Here is a 20,214-nt window from a genome sequence, read left to right on the forward strand (position 1 = left end):
ACAGGACAAAAAGATGCAGATATTGCTGAGTCGGGGATAAAGACCAGACTGGGTTAAAGCTGTAGTTTAGGGACAGATAACCTACTTTGTAGCAGAGAAGACCTGAAATCTCTGGTGTACATGGAACAGGCATTAGATCATGGTTATTAATGATATTAAATCATATCTCAATCATTTGTGTTGACAAAATGCAACTACAGAATACAATAGCTACGAGAATCTTCATGGTAAGTATTTATCATTAAAGGATAAAATAAATCACTAGGAAATGGGTCGTCATCAGCAAATGCCTGCTTATAATTGTGTTGGTGAACATTTATCGAAAAATAATTATCACATTATAGTGGTACTGAATTAGGCTCAGATCGCCTGATAACTGTTGCCAAAAAGATTAAAAGAACAATATTACAGCAGTTTGCTAACATATTGCAGACTTGTGTAAATACTACAAACACCCTCTTAAAGAAGTGAACTTTAAACAAATTCGTGGCATTGTTTTTTTAAAGCATCCTCATCTATGTCAAACCTATTTGATGACTCCAAAATAGTCCGACCAATACCAAAGAGAACGGTTGTAATGGCCAGCCTTGGGAAACATACTCGCGGTGCATTTTAAAACATATGTATTTCCGTGCGATTGCATTTCTATTAAGGTTTATGTGCGCTCCTCCCACCTGCCTGGTAAGGTTGCGCGCTGCCGATGAGTTTTATAGCAACTGTTGCCCAGTGAAGCAGCGCCATAGTCACCGTAGTCCTGGCGACTGTAACCCACCAACAACAACCTCTCGCTCCATCATTACCACCTCCTCCACCATCCTCATCTTCATCAACCAGTCCACAGCTCAGGTTTGATGAAATTCTTTACTATTTAAGCCTGACGGCAAGTCGTTTCTTGCTTCACGTGATATGGTTTTATGAGCGAGATTTTAATGCGCTTCTGGTTAATGTTTTGTCTGCTGCTGAATGACGGCTTGCGGAATAGCTGGGGTAGTTTGCTAGCGAGGGTGTTTCTTTGTAACGTGTTAGCCTGCTTGCTAACGTTCCCTGTGGGTACTCACCATGGTGAGAGGTCCTTCTCGCCAGCAGAAACAAGCCGTGTGCCCTCATGCAGTGCTTCGAGACTAAAGCTGACCCTAAACATTTTTTTCCTGAAAACGTGTTTTTTTTGTGGATAATTTATTTGCTTGAACTTTCCATGTTGATTAGTAGCAGAGGTCCAGGCTAGTCAATGATGCTAACTGGTCAGCTGGAGCAGGAGCAGGTGTCTGTTGTTGCTAGGTTGCTAACGCAAGCGATGCCTTCCGACAATGCCTGTTGGTATCCCATTTTTGGGCTAATGTTACCGTCATATTCTAAGTTTGTGTTTCGGGTGTTTCTGCTCTTGTTGGTCATACAAAATACGTACGTTGAACTGCATAAAAAGTGCACTGAGCTAGCCTTCCACTCACTAACTGGTTGACAATAGCTAAGCCATTACTTTCCCTTTTGTCTTAGGGCGCAAGATAGCTTCGCTAGCTCTCCATATGCCCTCTTTGTGGCATCAGATTGCTTTGATAAGCTTTGCGATAACACACGGTTAAGTTTTGCAGGGGCCAGCTTGGGGGAAAAACAACAGTGCAATAATATTTAAATATTGTAATATTTTTCTTGATCGCGTCGTTATTTGTTTTTTTCTGAAAACAGTTGATATAATCCTTCCACAATATAGATATTGGGCAGAATAATGGACAAGAAATTATGGCTAATATTTATATCAGTAAATTTGTTTGTGTAGAACCTTGACTGAGCAAGAAAGGGAATGGGAGTAGATATCTAGATCTATTATTGTGCTAAATAATGATCAATTCTTGCCAGATTTATATTTATCCTCCCTGTCTAGTCTGTGTCAGGCAATTATTCAGCATACATATTCCTCCCAACAAATTAAGAAACCTGCATTTCAGCATTTCCTTAATTCTGTTAGTGTTTAATATGAAGAAGGTTTCTCAGTGTTGCATCACCTTTACTCTTTGGTCCACTGGGTCTCCTGTTCACCTGCAACCTCTGATTCCCATTAGGAGAGAGAACAGGTGTGTGTGTTGTGTTGTGAGGGAAGGGAAGGGCAGGGCAGGTGTGCCTCCATCAATGTGGGACTTGAAACTATCTGGACTTATCTGAAAGGTTGAGGCATTTGATGGTAAACAAACTACAACTGACTGACAGCTTTTTAGAACAGCGTTCTGCTCTGAATAATGTCAGGTGTGACTCACGAAGAGTACGAGAGTAAAGTCTGTTAAGTTTGACCTTACAGCTCCAAAGCAATTTCAGCCGTCTAGGTCCAAATACCAACGGTACATTTTGTGCTCACTCTGCAGGTAAGGCCAAAAATATATTTTAGTTGTTGACATATGGATCTTAAATTAGGTCAACCCTGCCACACATACAAAAAAACAGGATGTGAGAAACTGCCAGTTATCAGATCGTGTTACCACTTACCTGTAGTCCAGTAGGGCAGAATAGCACCATGCCACCTGCTGCCCGGATCCTGTTGCATTTCCAATCACTTAAAGAGGGCCTGATTAATTCAATTATTCTGTCGGCCATTTTCATGGCTTAGCTGCATGTTGGGTTTGTAATATGCCGCACGATGTTTATTGTGAGTTATTGACTGAAAAAGCAGGATGAGCAGAGTTTATTTAGAATCACTCAATCATTTCGACGCATTAATCCTCAAAATTTTGCCATAAGTTACTGCCGTAACACAGAGTCAGATTGAATGCTTAACATTTGCCTTAAAACGTCTTATGTACTGATGCAAAGTTTCTGACATTAGAATCAGCCTCAGCAGTCCTTTCAATGCAAGTCACCCCCAATCTTCTCTGTAATCTTAAAACCCCCTCCTAAACAAACACAGTTCTTTGCATACCCTCCACCTCTTCAACTTCCAATTACATCTCCTTTCCACCTGTGTTCCTGTACTACAAACACCTGATCATGCTACAGTGTGTGTGAGGAGGATTGATTCTTTTTCTTTGATGTATACAGCTTTGTTCACTCGCTCCTGTGTCTTCACTCAGCACATTCGACTCCAACTTTGTCACATGTGATCATTAGGAGAGGAAAATTATAGTTCTTTGCATTTCTGGTGGCTGCGACTGTGAACCTTTTTGTGTTTCACTATTCGTGGCCTGGGATGTTAGCGGGCAGAATCGGAGGGGCAAACTCGGGGAGAAAACTCAGGGCAAGATGTTGCACTCCTAGGTGGCTTTTGTTCCTCTGTGTCTTTGTAGGGCTTGCACTTGCTCAGTGGAGCACAGCATTTAAGTGGGCCACAAGGGAGCGCCTGAATGGTGTGGCAGGAGGTGTGTTAGTGTGTGTATGTGTGTGTGTGTGTGTGTGTGTGAGTGTGTATGCGTCTATGTGGAGGGGGTTGAGGTGAGGCAACAAGGGTGAGCTGTGATGCAGGGGCTCTTTTCCTCGATTAGATGGGCTCGGTTGGGGCCATGTGCATTAGCTTTCAAACTGCACTGTGGAGTATATGTGGAATATAAGTTCACATTCTCCTCTCTCTGCAAGTCCTTATTTGTGTCAGAAATCTGGGATTTGCGCCCTGCATTCACTCGCTTTCAGAGTACAGAGGGAAAACCTTGCTTGTGCGCTGTGATATGTTTATAAAAATCTTTCATTAGGTTGTTTCGATGTCAGCTCATTGTCATAATGCACAGTCTTATCGAAATGAGAGAATACAAATATTTGTACTGGACAGAGCAATTTCTGGCAGCTAGACTGGGGCCTGTCTTGCCACAGTCTGCTGAGATTTCTGACCGTGACAGTACTTGTAGATTCACCCCCCCTCCCCTCCCACAGGTGTTCAAAACTGTCACGCTGAAAGCAAAAGGTTTTGTGCCGATTAATAGTTAAAGAAAAATGGTCCGCTCACTTTCAGTGCGCCCAGATATGAGTTAGTCACCCCAACATCGGCAAAGTATTTTCATTCTAGAAAAGGGGGCAGTGTAATTCAAAAGGGAAAGGGCCATGCTGTCCCTGGAGTGATTTGAAGCCGTTAGGAGACCCAGCTTAATTAACCAAGAGAGGCTTGTTCATGGAAACTGTGATGGGGAGGAGGTGGCCTTTTCCCTGGAAGGAATGGGTGATGGTGGCCTCGCTATTATTAACTCACAAACACAGGTTCACCACAAGTGTTTCCTCCCACTCTTCTCCTTCTCCTCAAAATTGTTCAGTTAAGCCAGGTTTATAGAGTACTATGCATACATTTACATCTTACGACTACAAGCCCCAATGCAGCATTGTATTTTAGAGCATTTCATAGAGAGACAAATGAAGAAATCTTGCCTGTTGTTTTTTTTAAACACCTTGTTTGTTGCAGTTTGAGGGTCTTCAGTCACAAGTAATGTTAAGCCTGTCAAAGTGGGAAACTGGCAGAGCAACGAGAAGCAGCATCTATTTGGAGTTTGTTAAATATTAACTTGTTTTATGGCTGCGAATGTGGAGACAAGACCATGTGTCAGTGATGCATGAGTCTCTCAGTACATTGAGTACCACAAGGCAGAACAGGTGCTCGGGTGCAATTGGTCTAGAGCAGCTTTAGTGGCATTGATTTGGGCAAAACAGACGAGGGATCTGTGATGAAACCTCTTGTTTCCTGTTAAGCCGCGATTAGTTTCTCCTCTAAACTGTGGATGAATTCTGAATTACTGGACAAATATTTTCTAATGTAAATCATGACTTATTTGTCTTTTATTGCTCAGTGGGAAACATGTGAAGCACTAAGATCCCATTTGTTCAGGTTTTTTCAGAGATCGAGGCAACTTATTTTATGACTGGTTTACTAAGTGCTATAAAACGAGACCATTGTAACAAAAGTTTTTGCCAATTTTTTGTTGGCAGTCTATTCTTGAATCTGTAAATACAGTCTTTTGTTAGATGAGTTATGTGAGGTTTTAGTACTTGGTTTGACATTAGTTTTGGCTTTCTACTACTACTGAGCCTATCATTTTGTTATTATTAAGCTATAAAGTGGACCAACAGGCTTGAGGTATGACCTTACTTAGTTACTTAGACCTTTATCTAACCGCAGTAAACCTCTGTTTTCTCTCTCATTCAGGCGCCATGCAGACCCCTGAAGCAGGCGCTGACTCCACCTCCACTGTCCCTCTTCAGACCACTGTGCCTGTCCAGCCAACTGGCTCCACCCAGCAGGTGCCTGTCCAGCAGCAGGTACACCCTGGCTCCTAATGTGTATTTATGTCCAAATTTTCCTGCACACGTGCATCTGCATGTCTGCAACTTTAGCTAATTTGATGATTAATTTCAAGCCTTTGCGATTCATTTTGCCAGGCGCAGACTGTTCAACAGGTTCAGCATGTTTACCCAGCACAGGTGCAGTATGTCGAAGAAAACAGTGGCGTCTACACCAACGGCAACATGTGAGTCAGTCTGTTACCCAGCACTGCTCTCACACTCCACAAATGTTAGCGCTGCGTCTCTACAGCCTGTTCCTTCTCCTCTCCAGCCTTCACATGATCATTCGTGTCACAAGCACATGATGTTGTGGGAGCACAGTCATCTTTTATGGGTTTTTTTTCTTTCTTTATGAAGGGGGTGCTTTTGTATGCATGATTGTGCTCGGTCACCTGAACATGACCAGAAGTGGGCCTGTCTTTAAAGTGTCGAAGCTATGAAAGGGTCTCCTGGGTCTGAGGAATGGGGTCGCACACACAGTCGAGCTCAAGCTGCGTTTCTCCTACTGCGATACACGCATACACATGAGTGATTTACAGAAACCGGCAGAGTTGCTTCTGCTACCGGTGGAAACACTTATGTAAAGAGAGCGGCTGGAGTTGTGCTTAGAAATACACATTCAAACCACCAAGCTGCTGGACACAGATCCCAGCACCAGGCATATATCAACGCAATGTATGTAGTTAAAGTCATGCACATCGGGTTCAAATTGCAATCGCACAGATGCTTAAATATTATTTAGCTCTTAAAAGTAACATTAAAAAAAAAAAGATAACGACGCAGTTTTTAATAGTCCTCATTATGGTGAGAATATCTGACTGCTGACCTCTCCTCTGAACAGAAGAACCTACTCGTACTCGGAGCCACAGCTGTACAGCCAGAACAGTGGAGGGAGCTACTTTGACACGCAGGGCAGCTCGTCGCAAGTGTCCACTGTGGTGACATCTCATGGCATGACCAACAACGGAGGAGGGGGCACTGGAGGAATGAGCATGGGTCTGGCAGGGGGTCAGGTAATCAGCAGCAGTTCCGGGGCTTACCTTATGGACAACTCCGGACCCCATCCTGCCACCCAGACCACACGAGCCTCCCCGGCCACTGTAAGTTGCATAGCACCCACTGAGTGGGTCCTTCGCTTACCTTTGCCTGCCTGCTTTTGTGTGTATGTAGAGAGAGCTTTTGATTAGTACATAGCGCTCTCTGTTGACTTTGTTGTGACTCCGACATCATCCCTTGTTAAGATCTACGCTGCTTCTAATTTGCCTCTACCCTCCCTTTTAGTATCGATGCTCTTTTTCTGTCACCCTTTATTGATCTGTCCACTGGTTTGGTCCTAAATGAGGGTTTTAAGGTTTCTTAAGTGGAACTCTGTATTCAAGCTCATAATTTGTGTAACTTTGGCAAACATGTTAAGGTGAACAGGCAGTCCACTATTCTGCCAGTTTATAGAGAAGCAACTTTAGTGTGCACCTGTGTGATTGTCTGCAGTGTGTTTTATCCTTGGTGATCATCTTTTGCTGATATAGTTTTCTACATAGTTTGTATTTATTATATCCTTTGACATTAAATGTTTAAATAATGCAGGATTTGGTGCCTATGTCCGATTTCCTCTTAGCTATTCCCTCTTTGATTGAAGAGGAAGTGAGAGGCTAAGACCTGAGAGACAGGTGGCAGAATGATCAGGGAATCAAAGCTCCACAGACGCACACGCACTCACGATGAGAGCCCTATGTGGTGCATGCAGCGCCACAGCCGAGCTTTGATGAGGATCCGAGCATTTCATATTTGCTTTATTTGGATGTTTTTGGCTGAAATTATCTAATTACGTGCATTCTTTCATGTGAAAGATTAAGCGTTAAAAAAAAAAAAAATGGCTTTGTGAGTAAACTTGTGAGTAAAACTAGTTCACAACTATTTGTATGCATTCCAGGCAGTCACCTTCACTCGAGTAGACTTGAGTATTGGTGGTGTTCATTCATTCTAGTGGAGCACCCTAAAAAAAGCACACATTTGCCAGCAATGCACATGAAAAAAAAGTTGCATATGTAGTAATGCCGCTGCCTTGGTCCTATTCCTTTGGACATCATAGCTGTTATAAGTGGATCTGTGCTTAAGGAAACCGGAAAGGTTGTGTGTGTGTAGGCCGGATATCAACAATTCGGTCCCTTCGTGGTCGTCTTTAGCATAGGTGCCTGCTTCACTACTCAGCAGGCGTTTGTCCTGAAAGGAAACGTAGTCCTGCTCTGCTTGGGTTTGGTGGTGCTTGCTTTAGACATTTTTTTTTTTTTTTTTTTTTTGCTTTCGGCCAGTAATGTGTTTACTTCAACTCTTGAGTTGTCTTGCTTTGGTTTTGATTTCCCCCTCTTACATTTTGTCGTCCTGTGCTTCGTGGTTTATCAGATTGAAATGGCGATTGAGACGCTCCAAAAATCTGAGGGTTTATCCAGTCAGAGAAGCTCGCTGCTCAACAGCCATGTAAGTTGCTTTTCTAAATGCTTGCCTCCGCTTAACCTTGACTTTTGCAAATCTCCTTCTTGCTCCGTTCTGCCTCTCTCGAATCGCTTTACATTTGAGTTTGGTGTGGTGCTTGCTACTTTATGTGCCTGTTTTTAAATGTTACTGTTGCTTTAATATTACTGGCTGCCATAGAAGCTTTTGCAGAGGTGCCTTGCAGCAGCATCAAGTTACTTACCAGTGGTCTAGGATCTTATAGACCGGTGTATAAATGTAGTTAAATATGCATGTCCCCTCTTGTAGCTCCAGTGGCTGCTGGACAATTATGAGACAGCAGAGGGAGTAAGTCTACCACGTTCCACCCTATACAATCATTACCTGCGGCACTGCCAGGAGCAGAAGCTCGACCCTGTAAATGCAGCCTCTTTTGGCAAACTCATTCGCTCCATCTTCATGGGACTCCGTACAAGGCGCCTTGGGACAAGGTTAGCTGTTTTATTTTTCTTGCTTAAGAGAAAGTTCTCCACTAAAAGGTTCACCTTTTTGTGTGTGTGTGTTGGCGGTGTACTTTCCAGGTCCTTTTTGTTTTCACTGAATCTTTCTGTACACTTCATTGTTCAACTTTCGGTTTTATTTTGCAGAGGGAATTCAAAATATCATTACTATGGTATACGTGTGAAACCAGACTCTCCCCTCAATCGACTCCAAGAAGACATGCAGTACATGGCTCTGAGACAGCAGCCCGTTCAGCAGAAACAGAGGTGGAGCACACATCCTGGCTCGTGGCACTTGCTGCGGTAGAAGTCACAGTTAGAGAAGCCGACTGTTAGAGGCACTAAGGTTTGCCATGCAATTTCAGGTTCAAGCCGGTGCAGAAGTTTGATGGTGGCTCCGGGGACAATTACTCAGGTGGAGGCCAGCACCATCCTGGTGCAGCAGAGCAGACGGTCATCGCACAGAGCCAGCACCACCAGCAGTTTCTAGGTCAGCCGATTTTTTTATTTCAGCTTAAATTTAAAGTCTTAAACCTGGAGAAACACTGAAATCGGCTAAATTTTATGATGAATTTTAAAAAGAAATTATCCTTGTACAGTCGTTGATATGTTTTTGTTTTTTTTATTTCCGCACAGATGCATCGCGGGCCCTCCCTGACTTTGTAGAGCTGGACCTGGGACAGAGCAATACAGAGAACATCGGCCCGGAGGATGTGAAAGCTCTCCAGTCCCTTTACAGAGAGCACTGTGAGGTGAGACAAAGTAGATCCTTTTTATATTCCCCGCAAGGTCGCCACAGCGCTGTTGGGTTTGTTTCACAGTGGAAACAGGGGACCTGATGTCTCTTCATTCCTTAAAGATGGCTAAGCAATCCTTAGCAATATTATCACTAAAAAATAAATAAATTGTCTTATCTAATTCTATTGACTAGCTATAGTATGACCCCTCTACATCCGTCCCACTGTTTCTATTAATATTTTCTCCGGGATTCGAGTGCTTCTTTTCGGCCACCTCTCTATCAACGCAATATTTTAGCTGTTTAATCTTTTTTTTTTTAAGCCGATAGGAGAAAACTAGAAATTTAAAATTCAACAAGATGGAGACGGCTGCTGGGTTTTTTTCACTCCGGAAGGTCTCAGGCGATGGAGATAGTTCAATTGAAGTATCTGACGCTGCACCGATGTGAGATGTTATTTCTAAAATTTCAGCTAGTTGAAGTATTTTTAAGTCCTCAGAAGCATTGTTTTACTGGATCCTACCGTCACAAAGATTATTTCTTGTTTTGTAGAGATTTATTCTCACTCTTGTTGTTCATCCTCTGGATCTGTTTCAGGCTATCCTGGACGTGGTTGTCAACCTCCAGTTCAGTCTAATTGAGAAGCTGTGGCAAACATTCTGGCGTTATTCTCCCCCCGACACTGTAGAGGGTGCAACTGTAACAGAGAACAGGTGAGGTTGAGCTAACTATGATACAAAAAATCTAGCTGTATATACCTCGTTAAATTCAGGATTATCAGAATATCTATGGCCACGTTCACACTGCAGGCAAAAGTGGTCCAAAGTCACCCATATCTGATTTGGTTTTTTATGACAGTTTAAACCGCACAAATCAGACCCTGGCCACTTTCATATGTGGTCCTAAATTGAATACACATCTGATGTTTTTCAAAGCGACCTCAGTCTAAACGGTCGTGTTGTATTTTATGCGGCTTTTACGTCATTGAAGTGAGACAGACGTCCCAATTCTGCGCCGGAGGAGGCGGGACGCGGCAAGATCAGATGTAAACTATGGATGAAACAAGCATGGCAGACACGCTTGTTGGAGCTAGTCGTTGGAAAGAAAGTAGAGGTTTTGGACTTAAGTCAAATCCTCCTAATTTTGTCCGCTCCAGATCCAGAATTAATACACACATGCTGCCATGTGTAGCATCCATATTTACTGCAGCGTGCTGCGTGCGACGTCTTTTTCTGCACATGTAGGTCACTTCAGGGCCGTAGTTTCAGCACAATGGAGCATTAAGACCTGTCGTATGAATGTCACCTAAGAGTTTTTTGTAAAGTTGGTTTGTTTCCTCCGCAGCAGCATAAGTGAGATTGAAGCGCGGCTCCCCCGAGCACAGCTATTGGTGCTTTGCAGAAACGAGGCAGTTCTTAAGTGGATGAGCACCTGTGACCATTTAATGTACCAGGCCCTCGTGGAGATTCTTATTCCTGATGTCCTGAGACCCATTCCCAGTGAGCCACAGTCATAGACACCTCTCACGTTTTACTTTATCTACCTTTTTAAGGTTTTCAGTATCATTTACTAACCGTTGTTGATTTTGTCTTTTTGTTTTTGAGGTGCCTTGACTCAAGCCATTCGCAACTTTGCCAAAAGCCTGGAAGGTTGGCTAAATAATGCCATGAATGCCATTCCACAAAGAATGATCCAGACCAAGGTGCACTCAGTCAATCAATGAATCAAGCTTTATTACTGACTCTGTCTCCACAAGTAGGACAAACAACTGTCACAAACACCTGATTTGCATTGAACCTCTTCAATAACATTCTCATAGCATCATTATAAGCAACTGAATGTTTCTGTGGTTGGACCATAAGTGTGCAGTATATAAAATGCCCTTAAACAAAGATTAGAGAGAGTGTTTTAGAATAAATCCTCAGACCTTAAACACGTGCTGTGTTTAACTTAAAAAAACAAAACTCTTATCTGTAGGAATAATAAACCCATCTAATCTAGCCAGAAAAATCCTTTCAAGGACTTTTGACAGAATACTTTCTAAAGGAAATGGCCTGTGGTTAAGATGGGTGGTTAAGATAATAACCACCCATTTTGCTCGCTTTGTCCTGGCTCCAGCAGAACAAAAAACATTAAGTCTGGTAACAAGCCATGACACATTAAGCCAGTAAAGTGGATGGCAAGAAGAGGAACTATCTTCATGCTGCCATATCTAAGATGTTCAGCAGAGATGTTGTCTGAACCACTTGACAGCCTTTTTGCACCTTGACACACTTCATTTGGCATAATTGCCTTCAATTCTGTCCACCTTGTACAGTATAAGTCAGTTTAGACATGCATTTGGTTCAATAAGTTCAATAAGTCGCTGTAATATTGTGGCCATAATCCTGCAATATTTTCTGATCTGTAAATTTACTTAATACTTGCACTGTAAAGATATTTTACATTTGTAAAGAGAAATTCCACCTCTTTCCAAAAATTCGAAGCATTACTACTTGGCACCTTCTGGAATCGCTCCTTACAGCTGCCTCATAATTACAAATCTAGCGATTGTCATACTTCTATTGCATTAGTGAACTTCAAGTACTCAAACACACTTGGGGTTCCATTTAGCTCAACTGGTTCGCCTGGCGTCCCAAATACAGAGGATGTAGTTCTTCGATGCAGCCGGCCAGGGTTCGAGTCCTGGCCTGGGGCCTTTTGCTGCATGTCTTCCAACATGGAATAAAATGATTTAGTAGCTTCATGAGCTTCAGCACGATGCCCAGCCACATACTTATTCTGGCCTGGCTCTGGCCATATTTTTATATTTAAGACGGTGTTTACCGCCTTTCTACAAGACTCTATAAGTCTTCATTCATCGTGCTGATCACCTGCAACATCCCTGTACAGAATGCACATGCGTTTTTTGAAGCTAGCAAGTCTGTACAGTGGTCCAGCCAGTACTATGGCAAGCTTCACAAGCATATGGTTAAATGTGGGTTTAAAGCACTTCACTATATAGAATATAGACAATATAGAATTATGATCTTGAGAAAACTGAGATATATGATATACAGTGTCTGCGTTCATGTCCCCAATAGTATATACCATTCCCCCTGGAATTCTACTTCTAACTTCTCATACCAACGTCAGTTGCTGATTCTCCCACCCCATGAATTTAGTTGACCTAAATCTTGCTTTGCTATGAAGGTCTCCTGCAGACACGGAATGTCACAGTCCTCCAGAGGGTTGCCAGCAACCGACTGGCGAGCTTTATCCCCCTGCGCAGGGCACACAGTTGTATGACAAAACCCGAAGATTAGTTAGCAAGGCTTGTAAGGCTAGCACTGTTGCAGTATTTGAACATGTTTAGTTTCTGCGTCGGAGTGACATGTGAAAGGCGTGTACACTTACAGAGGGTAACTCTTGTGTGCGCTCTTGTAACAGATTGCCGCTGTTAGTGCCTTTGCGCAAACATTGCGCAGATATACATCTCTGAACCACCTGGCTCAGGCGGCGCGTGCTGTGTTACAAAACACATCACAGATCAACCAGATGCTGACCGATCTCAACCGTGTTGACTTTGCCAATGTACAGGTCAGAACAGTTTTTTTTGCATTTTTCCGCTTCTTTATTTTTCCACGATGTAATACTATATTAACATTTACTATCAAGTATAAACCCTTGTGGGTTTTTTTATTTTTTATTTATTTCTCATGCTGCCATATAGGAGCAGGCATCATGGGTGTGCCAGTGTGAGGAGGGAGTTGTTCAGCACTTGGAGCAAGACTTTAAAGCCACACTGCAGCAGCAAAGCTCTCTGGAGCAGTGGGCAGCCTGGCTTGACAATGTTGTCACTCAGGTGCTCAAGCCCTACGAGCACAGGCCCAGCTTTCCCAGAGCAGCTCGACAGTTCCTGCTTAAGTGGTCCTTTTACAGGTCTGAAAAATCTTAAGCATTCTTGTTTGAGAATATGCTGCATTGAGACAAAAAAAAAAATCAAATAAAAACTCGCTATGTTTTTAATCTCTCTGCAGTTCTATGGTGATCAGGGACCTGACCCTGCGCAGTGCTGCCAGCTTCGGTTCCTTCCACCTGATTCGCCTGCTGTACGATGAGTACATGTTTTACTTAGTGGAACATCGTGTGGCTCAAGCTACTGGAGAGACGCCCATTGGTGTCATGGGCGAGGTAAACATGTAGCATCTGGTCTTTTTTTTTTCCCTTCTTTTCACCTCTCGATTCAAGTTTCCTTTTGCTTTTCCACCTCTGTGTTTTTCATTCATTGTTATACTGTAATGCAGGTGCACTGTATGGCAGAGTTTTTATTAGTAGTGGTAAAACAATATAAACCATTAATGGCCCTTCTATTTATGACCTCTCTTTCAGTTTGACAGCCTCAACACCTTGTCCCTTACAAATATTGATAAAGGTAAGTCAACCATAGTGTGTTTTATTTTCATAAAAACGGAGCAGCAGCAGAAAGTTAACGCGCATTAGAAAGCTGTAAAAAAATAAATAAAGACAGAAACTCCAAACCTCCATCCCCTCACTTCCGTTTCTCACCACCCACTTCTTTAAGACTCATTACGCAGGGGCAGGAGAGCTATAGAAAAGCCACCATAAATGGTTATCCTAAATATAAAATGCTTGATGTGAGGAAAGGTGGACGCAGGAGAAAATCATCAAAAATTGATCAAGCCACAGTGTACTAAAAGAGATGAGATGCAATGCAGCTAGTTCTGTCGGCTGTGTTTCTGTTAATGGCTATGCCACTGAGAGTGAAAATGTAAAGGTAAATGGATAAATAGACATATGCAATTTCAGCCAAAAGCAAACTGTGCTTAAACAGGGCTTAAGTCAAGGAGCCAAAAGATTCTTTCTGCCCCAGATATTCTGCCTCTCCACTGAGGTCTAAAGTATAGCAGACAGATTAGGAAAATTAAGTCCATTGAAGTGTGTAAAACAATGTCTCTTCGCTGCAGTGTCAGACTGCAGCTCTGACTACACACACACACACACACACACACACACACACACACACACACACATACACACAGAGCAGTGAAAGGAGGATGTGCATTCCTTTGGGGTTGTTGTTGTTACTAGGGCCTTTGAATGCAGCCACTGAGAAAATTAGAAATCAGTGTTTCATATGAGTCACTCCTTTGTTGTCACAATTGCCGTTCCTTCCTTTTCATTCAGTCTCGAGCTCACTCAACTACCGGGGCTCGTGATGTGCGGCGTCATCCCAGTCGATTCGAGTGGGCACGAGTGGCTTGAATGTTTTACAAACAAAAAATAACTACCAACCTAAAGTCAGCAGACTTTGTGAGCTATGGAGGAGAGACAACTGAGATTTTTAAAAGGCAATGGGATTACTCAGCCAAACAGTAATATTGAACATAGCACATCCCACACAGACCGGAGCTGGTTGTGCAAAAAGAATGTTGTGGGTTAGGAGCTTTTAATATCACCCTCCCATTTAGGTCTGATGCAGACTCCTGAGGGACAGGAGTCTGCATGAGTGCATGCACATATTCAGTAGCTTGCTTGATATGTTTATGTTTATGCATTTGGCAGACTCTTTTATCCAAAGCGACTTACAAATGAGGATATAACATTACAGCTGACAACAAGCTACATAGAAGGAAAACCACTAAACAGGCTCTGTCAGCGGTGACGGGCATAGAGGGAAGTACAGAAAGAGAGTGCAGTCGAGAGGGTATGAAAACATTTCTCTAGAGTCAAACCAGTCACATTAGGTGGACTGTGTTTAACTTAAATGTGGAACTTTTGTTGAATGCAAGTATAACATGTGGCAAGAGACAGGTTTGCAGTAGAACACACTGTTGAATTACGGACTAAAATACTTTGAATTCATTTGCAACCCTCTACTGTTTTTAGATGAAACAAGTGGGATGGACAGTGACTTGGAAGACGACACGGAGGAGTCTGGAGAGCCTCTCGCCAAGCGAGAGAAATCGGAGCATGAGGTAATCCAGGTGATCCAGGTCGGGGCACTAGAGGACGGGTCCCACCCTGTGGTGGGAGTTGTGCAGCCCGGTGTACTCCACTCGCTGCCACAGCCCCCCCAGGACCACACTGAGCACATCCTAACCCCTTCTGCTGGTACTCCCACCATCCGTCACTGCAGCACCACAGGCAACACGTATGCCTCAGTTTGAAGGTCTGAGGGCAGAGCTGACCTCGTCTGGCTTAGGTTTGCTGTCTCACTCTCCACATATCGCTCTTTCCGTAAGTCTAGATGTTGGCATGCATTGTCTCCGTTTGCACTTGTGTGGACATGCTCTCCTCTCCTTTTCCAGCCTGGCCAGTGGAAAAGTGATACTCTGGCCAAGATGTGCTGTCTTTGTCTGACTGTTTAGATTCTGGATGTCCAGTCATCCTGTAAGTCTCTGCTCTAGCACAGTGTGGCAGCTGGTGGAAGGGACCTGGAGGAAAAGGACTAATTTGACTCGTTAAATGTTTCCCGTTCAGGCATGACTGACCACCTCTGTCTTTGTACACGAATGGGTTTTATCCTGAAGGAAAAGTAGCCTTCAAACTGCTGATGTCTCAGAGCTCAAATCCATGTCACTAGTCCCAGTAGAGCAGATGCATAGACTGACTCAAAACTTTCATCCATTGTACATAGTTTTGCTTTACTTTCAATTGGTATTACTTAAAGCTCATGGTGCTATCGCTGTGTTTTGTTTTTATTTTCTAGTTTTCTCTCTCAATTTTAGTATGATTTCTGTCGACATGCATTCCAACTGCTCATACACTTCTGACGGAACAAGATGTTTTTTTTTAGTATTGCGTTTAGCTGAAAAACAAAGGGACAATTTTCTGTTTATGTATGACATTTAAGTTAGGAACGTGGTGCCGTTCTGCCGTACCGTTGACAATTATATGGTAGCAAGCAGCTTATAACTACTTGCAGCTTTTAGCCACAGCAAAGGAACTCCCGAAAGAAATGTCTGTGCTGCTGTTCCTGTTTGTAGAGATGAGATTGGGGGGAGGGGAGTTTTTAAAAAAAAAAAAAAGAAAAGAAAGCAAGCAAATAGAAACACATCCTCATAATGCTAGCTTTTTTTATGCACCCTGTGCATAACGCTTGCCTTTGCTCATTTTAGATGCTCTGTAGTTTATGTGATCTTGACGACTTACTTGGACGTGTGTCGTCTCCCCCCCCCCCCCCCCCCGGTTTTGCAGTTTTCTGTCTTAATGAAATCTCTTTAGTTTGCATTGGACCAAAAAAAAAAATTAAAAAAACAACAAGAGGACTTTTAAGAGTGACAAAAGCTGTTTGCTGTCCCCACAGTGCCATGTTGCAGAGCAGAAGGAATGTCAGGGATTTAATGTACCTCGGCTTTATCATAGTGCCTTATCCTTAAATGCAGCTGTCCGTGTAGTCCTGACTGTGTGCTGGAGGGAGCCCACAGCCCCTCTGCATTGTCCCAGCCACAGATTTGGCATTCTGGTGACTTGTGGCTGGATTTGGGCTGGCTCATCAGTGCTGAGACCTGTGGGATGCAGGCGCAGACACACTTGTTGTTGTTTTCTCTGGATCAGCTCCTCTAAACTTGTAATCTGAGTCATGGTCTTTTAGCCTTGCTCCTGCCCTCACTCTGCCGTCCCAAGGCCTATTCCTGCATTAGCCTTTGTCATTTGGGTGAAGTGTGTGTGCGCGCGCGTGTGTGTGTGTGTGTGTGTATGTGTGTTTGACAATGGATGCATAGATCTGCGCTCTGCTTCTATGTGCATGTGTTCATATGCCTGCGTGTCTGTGTGCTTGTGTGTATGTGTTGGAACACATCCATCAGTCACCCTACCTCAAACCAGTGGTGCCAGCCCTTTGATGCGTGCAGCACAGTCACCAAACCTTATTGCACACACACCACTGTACTGCACAAATCTCAACGCGATAGAGAAAATCTGCATTGCTTTTCTCTCACCTCTGATATGTTTTCATTTCCGTTTTTAGCCCATGAAATGCTTCATCCTATGTTCCCCGTTTAGAGATCATCTTTGTACAGAGGACCAAAAGTAGATATTTTCTGATATTCAAAGAGATATATGAATATATATAGAAATATATATGTATATTATATGAAATGACGATACACAACATATATTTGTTTCTTTTTTTGTGGTTGATCTGATTGTTAATATGTGAATGTTTCTTTTTTGGTAGATCATCTGTAATTAGCTCGTAGACTGTGAAATAGGAAAGGCATGGGGACTAACTTCTGATTCCTTAGATTGCATCTATACTTGAACTGTCATAGCCTTGTCTGTCGTGGGGAGTTTTGAGATTAATCCTCTTAATAGGAACATTTTGTTACTAAAAATGATTTCGCTCTTACGTGTTCTGCCCGTTTTCTGCGGCCTGTCATTTCTCCACAGAAATGTTTATTTATTTATTGATATTTATTGTATTTTTGTTTTTCAGTGCTTATGCATATGTTATAATGGGTTCTGAGAATAATGATCATGAGTTGTACCACTGCAAAGAGCAGACCTACTGTACAGGAGAAGCAGAGGAGAGTTTTGTTTCTTTGTTTTGTTTATTTTTTTTTTTTCTTTGTAATCCATCCATGTCGGTTGAGTAAAGTGGCAAAAAGGGGAGGTTGGCGTGGTATTTGTCATCATCACAGTCCTTAAAATTAAAACAACAAAAAAAATGACGGTGCAAAGGTTTTTGTATTTTTTTGTTTTGTTTTTTGTTGTGTTTCAGCTTAGCTTTGTGCCCGTGTAGATATTTTACTTAACAGTAAATAAGGGTGGGAAAGTGCAAACACATTGTTTCATTTAGGCTAGCAGCTCAGAGGCCTCTCCCGGATATTCTTGGCTTTTTTTTTGTTTGTTTGTTTGTTTTTTTTGTATATTCAGGCATCCCCACAGCCCCGTTCTTCACCGGTTGACAAACCTGCGGTACACATCTTATAATACACCCTCACCTTGAATCCTGTAGGCTTGAAATGTCTGACTGAACCGATCGTGGAACACTTAGATCTTACTCTAGATATTTAACGTCTGTGAGAAAAGACACATGAACTGCACTGTAAGCAGCTGCAAGTCGTGAACTTGCCCAAGTTCTTGGTACGAGCTGTCAAACCCAAGTTGGGATAATCACACGTATGTGTTCACGTGACTGCAGAGAAGGAAAGGGACCCGTGTTCACTTGTCTGACTCAAAGAGTTTGAAGAAATGATGGGTTCTGTTTAAAAGTTTGAAATGTGTCGTCGTTCCTGGTTTCGCTGTTGGCAATGGAGGTTTTGCAGCATTCATTTCTTTCCTGTGACATGTTTACCATTCCTCTCCTCAATTGTCGTTTCCTTTTTATTTATTTATGTAGATGTATCATATAATCACTACACACTTTAGGTGGTCACCTGTATTATTTTTGTGCCTAAAGTGAAAATGGCTTAAAGGATACGTTCTTTACATCTCAATTGTGTGCTCTTTGGATTGTAAGTGCTTTCTGGTTTTGCACAGCTGTCATGTGCTGCTAGAATCTGTTTTTGTCAGTCTTGCTCTTTCCACAGTTTTTTTTTTTTGTTTGTTTGTTGTTTACCAGTGCCAGACAGCGATTAAGCTTGCTGCATCTCAAAGCCTGCCTGGTTAACTGACTAATGGTAATGCTGCCAACACAATTGTACTTAATTTTCTCAGTGTCTTTGAAATTAAGAGTTGCAATGTTTTTGTAACGGCCGTTTGCAAACGAGCCCATTTTCCACCATAAATCTGAAGACATAAGCTAGTATCGCCTCTTCGCGTGGATGACACGGCAGCTTCTTTGACCCATAGCAAACTCCTGTGCCTTTAATTTCTTTTCCCCCGGCCACAGCAGATGGCCCGGGTGACTACTGGGTCTCGGTGTGGGCTGCAGAGCAGACATTTCATTGCGTGGGTGCTGCCATTGAAAAGACGCTCGTGCTGAGGAAGCATTCAGACCTGTTCCCAGACTGGACTGCTGATAAGTTACTGGATGTGATGCCCACACACACACACACTCAAAACACACACACACACCACTAACTAATGGTTGAGTACCTGCAAACAACTTTAAAATGTATAGAACTGGTAACTGTACCAGGAGAGTTACTGTAAGTGAAATGCTCTCTTTAAGTTGTTTTCTCATGATTGTGATTTCTTTTGTCAAATGATATTTTCTGAATGCTGTGACCTGTTTGAGATTTGTAAGTGCCATTTGACAGTCTAGTGAGTCGTGGCCATCTGTAGCACGCTCTGATGCAAGCACAAGCATTTGGCAGTGGCATTTGGGAAAGGCTTTTGTTTTTAAATTCACCTTTGACAAAAAAAAAAATGTGTATATATCAAAAGCTGAAATGGTATATTTATTTGTGTCCTAATTATTTGTTCTTTTGGTGAACCTTTTATCTGATATGTTGGCTTAAGTGCTTTTGTGATTTCGATTTTTATTTTATTTTTTATTTTTTTCCTTTTGTTTTTTTGGGGACAATGTATAGTATCTGATATAATATATACACACAGATTTCACGTGACTTTCTTTTTGTGTGCGGTTACGCTTGCTACATACAATGTATATTCTTAAATTTGGCAAGCAGACCAACGTGTGTAGGGTGATTTGTATCGTGTATTTTACAGAAAAAACAAGGATGATTGGGGGACTTTTATATTTACAAAGACATAATTTAGTGTGTCGTATTGATGCGTATAGAAACTATTAAAGACACATGTAGTTTTGTTTTCTGAATATTTCAGATCTCAGCTCAGGCTAGCTTCTTAGTGTTGTTTTCTTAAAATTTGTGACTTTGTCTTTGCAGTAATAAACGTTTTCTTGTCCAAAGCGAGCGTCCTTTCTCTCACACACACTAAACCAGCTTCTTGTTGTTGGTCCATTGAATTTTATTCACCCATATAAACATCAAACGCCATACGTATTCAGATTGTGTGACATAGTTTTAAAGAGTAAGATGAGCGTGAACTTGAGTTTCCAGAAAAACGTTATCTTTGATTGTGACCAGAATGGTTCATCACTGTAAAAGAGTACAAAATACTGCCTCAGCTGTAGGTAAACAGAGATCTAAATACCAAAATATTGTTTGATCCGTAGTGCTGAGCATAAAACAAATGCTCTCAGATAGTTCAAAATGGACTGAAATCACTGCAGTCTGGTAACCATGCAAGATTTCATTAAAGGTATTTGGCATCTCGATGGCTTACGCTTCCTCACAGTTCACCCCTCAATTACTCTGTTGGTTGTTAGATTACTCCAAGTGTCGTCCAGATTATTCACAAATTAAAACCTAAGTG

General features: G+C 42.3%; 1 protein-coding gene across 3 annotated transcripts; it reads left to right on the plus strand.

The window, feature by feature from the left end:
• The first annotated feature begins 733 nt into the window (after positions 1 to 733).
• Positions 734 to 19,747, plus strand: rfx3 (regulatory factor X, 3 (influences HLA class II expression)). Of its 3 annotated transcripts, none has more exons than XM_075456264.1 (17): positions 734 to 846; positions 5,105 to 5,217; positions 5,338 to 5,426; positions 6,083 to 6,341; positions 7,642 to 7,716; positions 7,999 to 8,180; positions 8,337 to 8,456; positions 8,555 to 8,679; positions 8,826 to 8,941; positions 9,523 to 9,638; positions 10,270 to 10,424; positions 10,530 to 10,627; positions 12,355 to 12,504; positions 12,638 to 12,846; positions 12,945 to 13,098; positions 13,297 to 13,339; positions 14,815 to 19,747. In XM_075456264.1, the coding sequence occupies exons 2-17, from the start codon at positions 5,110 to 5,112 to the stop codon at positions 15,093 to 15,095; spliced, it is 2,280 nt and encodes a 759-aa protein (XP_075312379.1). In that variant the 5' UTR covers positions 734 to 846; positions 5,105 to 5,109; the 3' UTR covers positions 15,096 to 19,747. The 3 variants fall into 3 exon arrangements, with proteins under 3 accessions (XP_075312379.1, XP_075312380.1, XP_075312381.1); XM_075456265.1 differs by having other exon boundaries at positions 10,273 to 10,424; XM_075456266.1 differs by lacking the exon at positions 7,642 to 7,716.
• Positions 19,748 to 20,214: the final 467 nt, after the last annotated feature.

Source organism: Odontesthes bonariensis, chromosome 22, assembly GCF_027942865.1.
Source record: "Odontesthes bonariensis isolate fOdoBon6 chromosome 22, fOdoBon6.hap1, whole genome shotgun sequence".
Lineage (NCBI taxonomy): Eukaryota > Metazoa > Chordata > Actinopteri > Atheriniformes > Atherinopsidae > Odontesthes > Odontesthes bonariensis.

Coding starts and splice junctions, on each gene's coding strand:
- rfx3 (XM_075456264.1), top strand. CDS start 5,110: ATGCAGACCCCTGAAGCAGGCGCTGACTCCACCTCCACTGTCCCTCTT. Junction 8,680..8,825: donor GCACCACCAGCAGTTTCTAG/GTCAGCCGATTT, acceptor ATTTCCGCACAG/ATGCATCGCGGGCCCTCCCT. Junction 10,425..10,529: donor TGTCCTGAGACCCATTCCCA/GTGAGCCACAGT, acceptor TTTGTTTTTGAG/GTGCCTTGACTCAAGCCATT.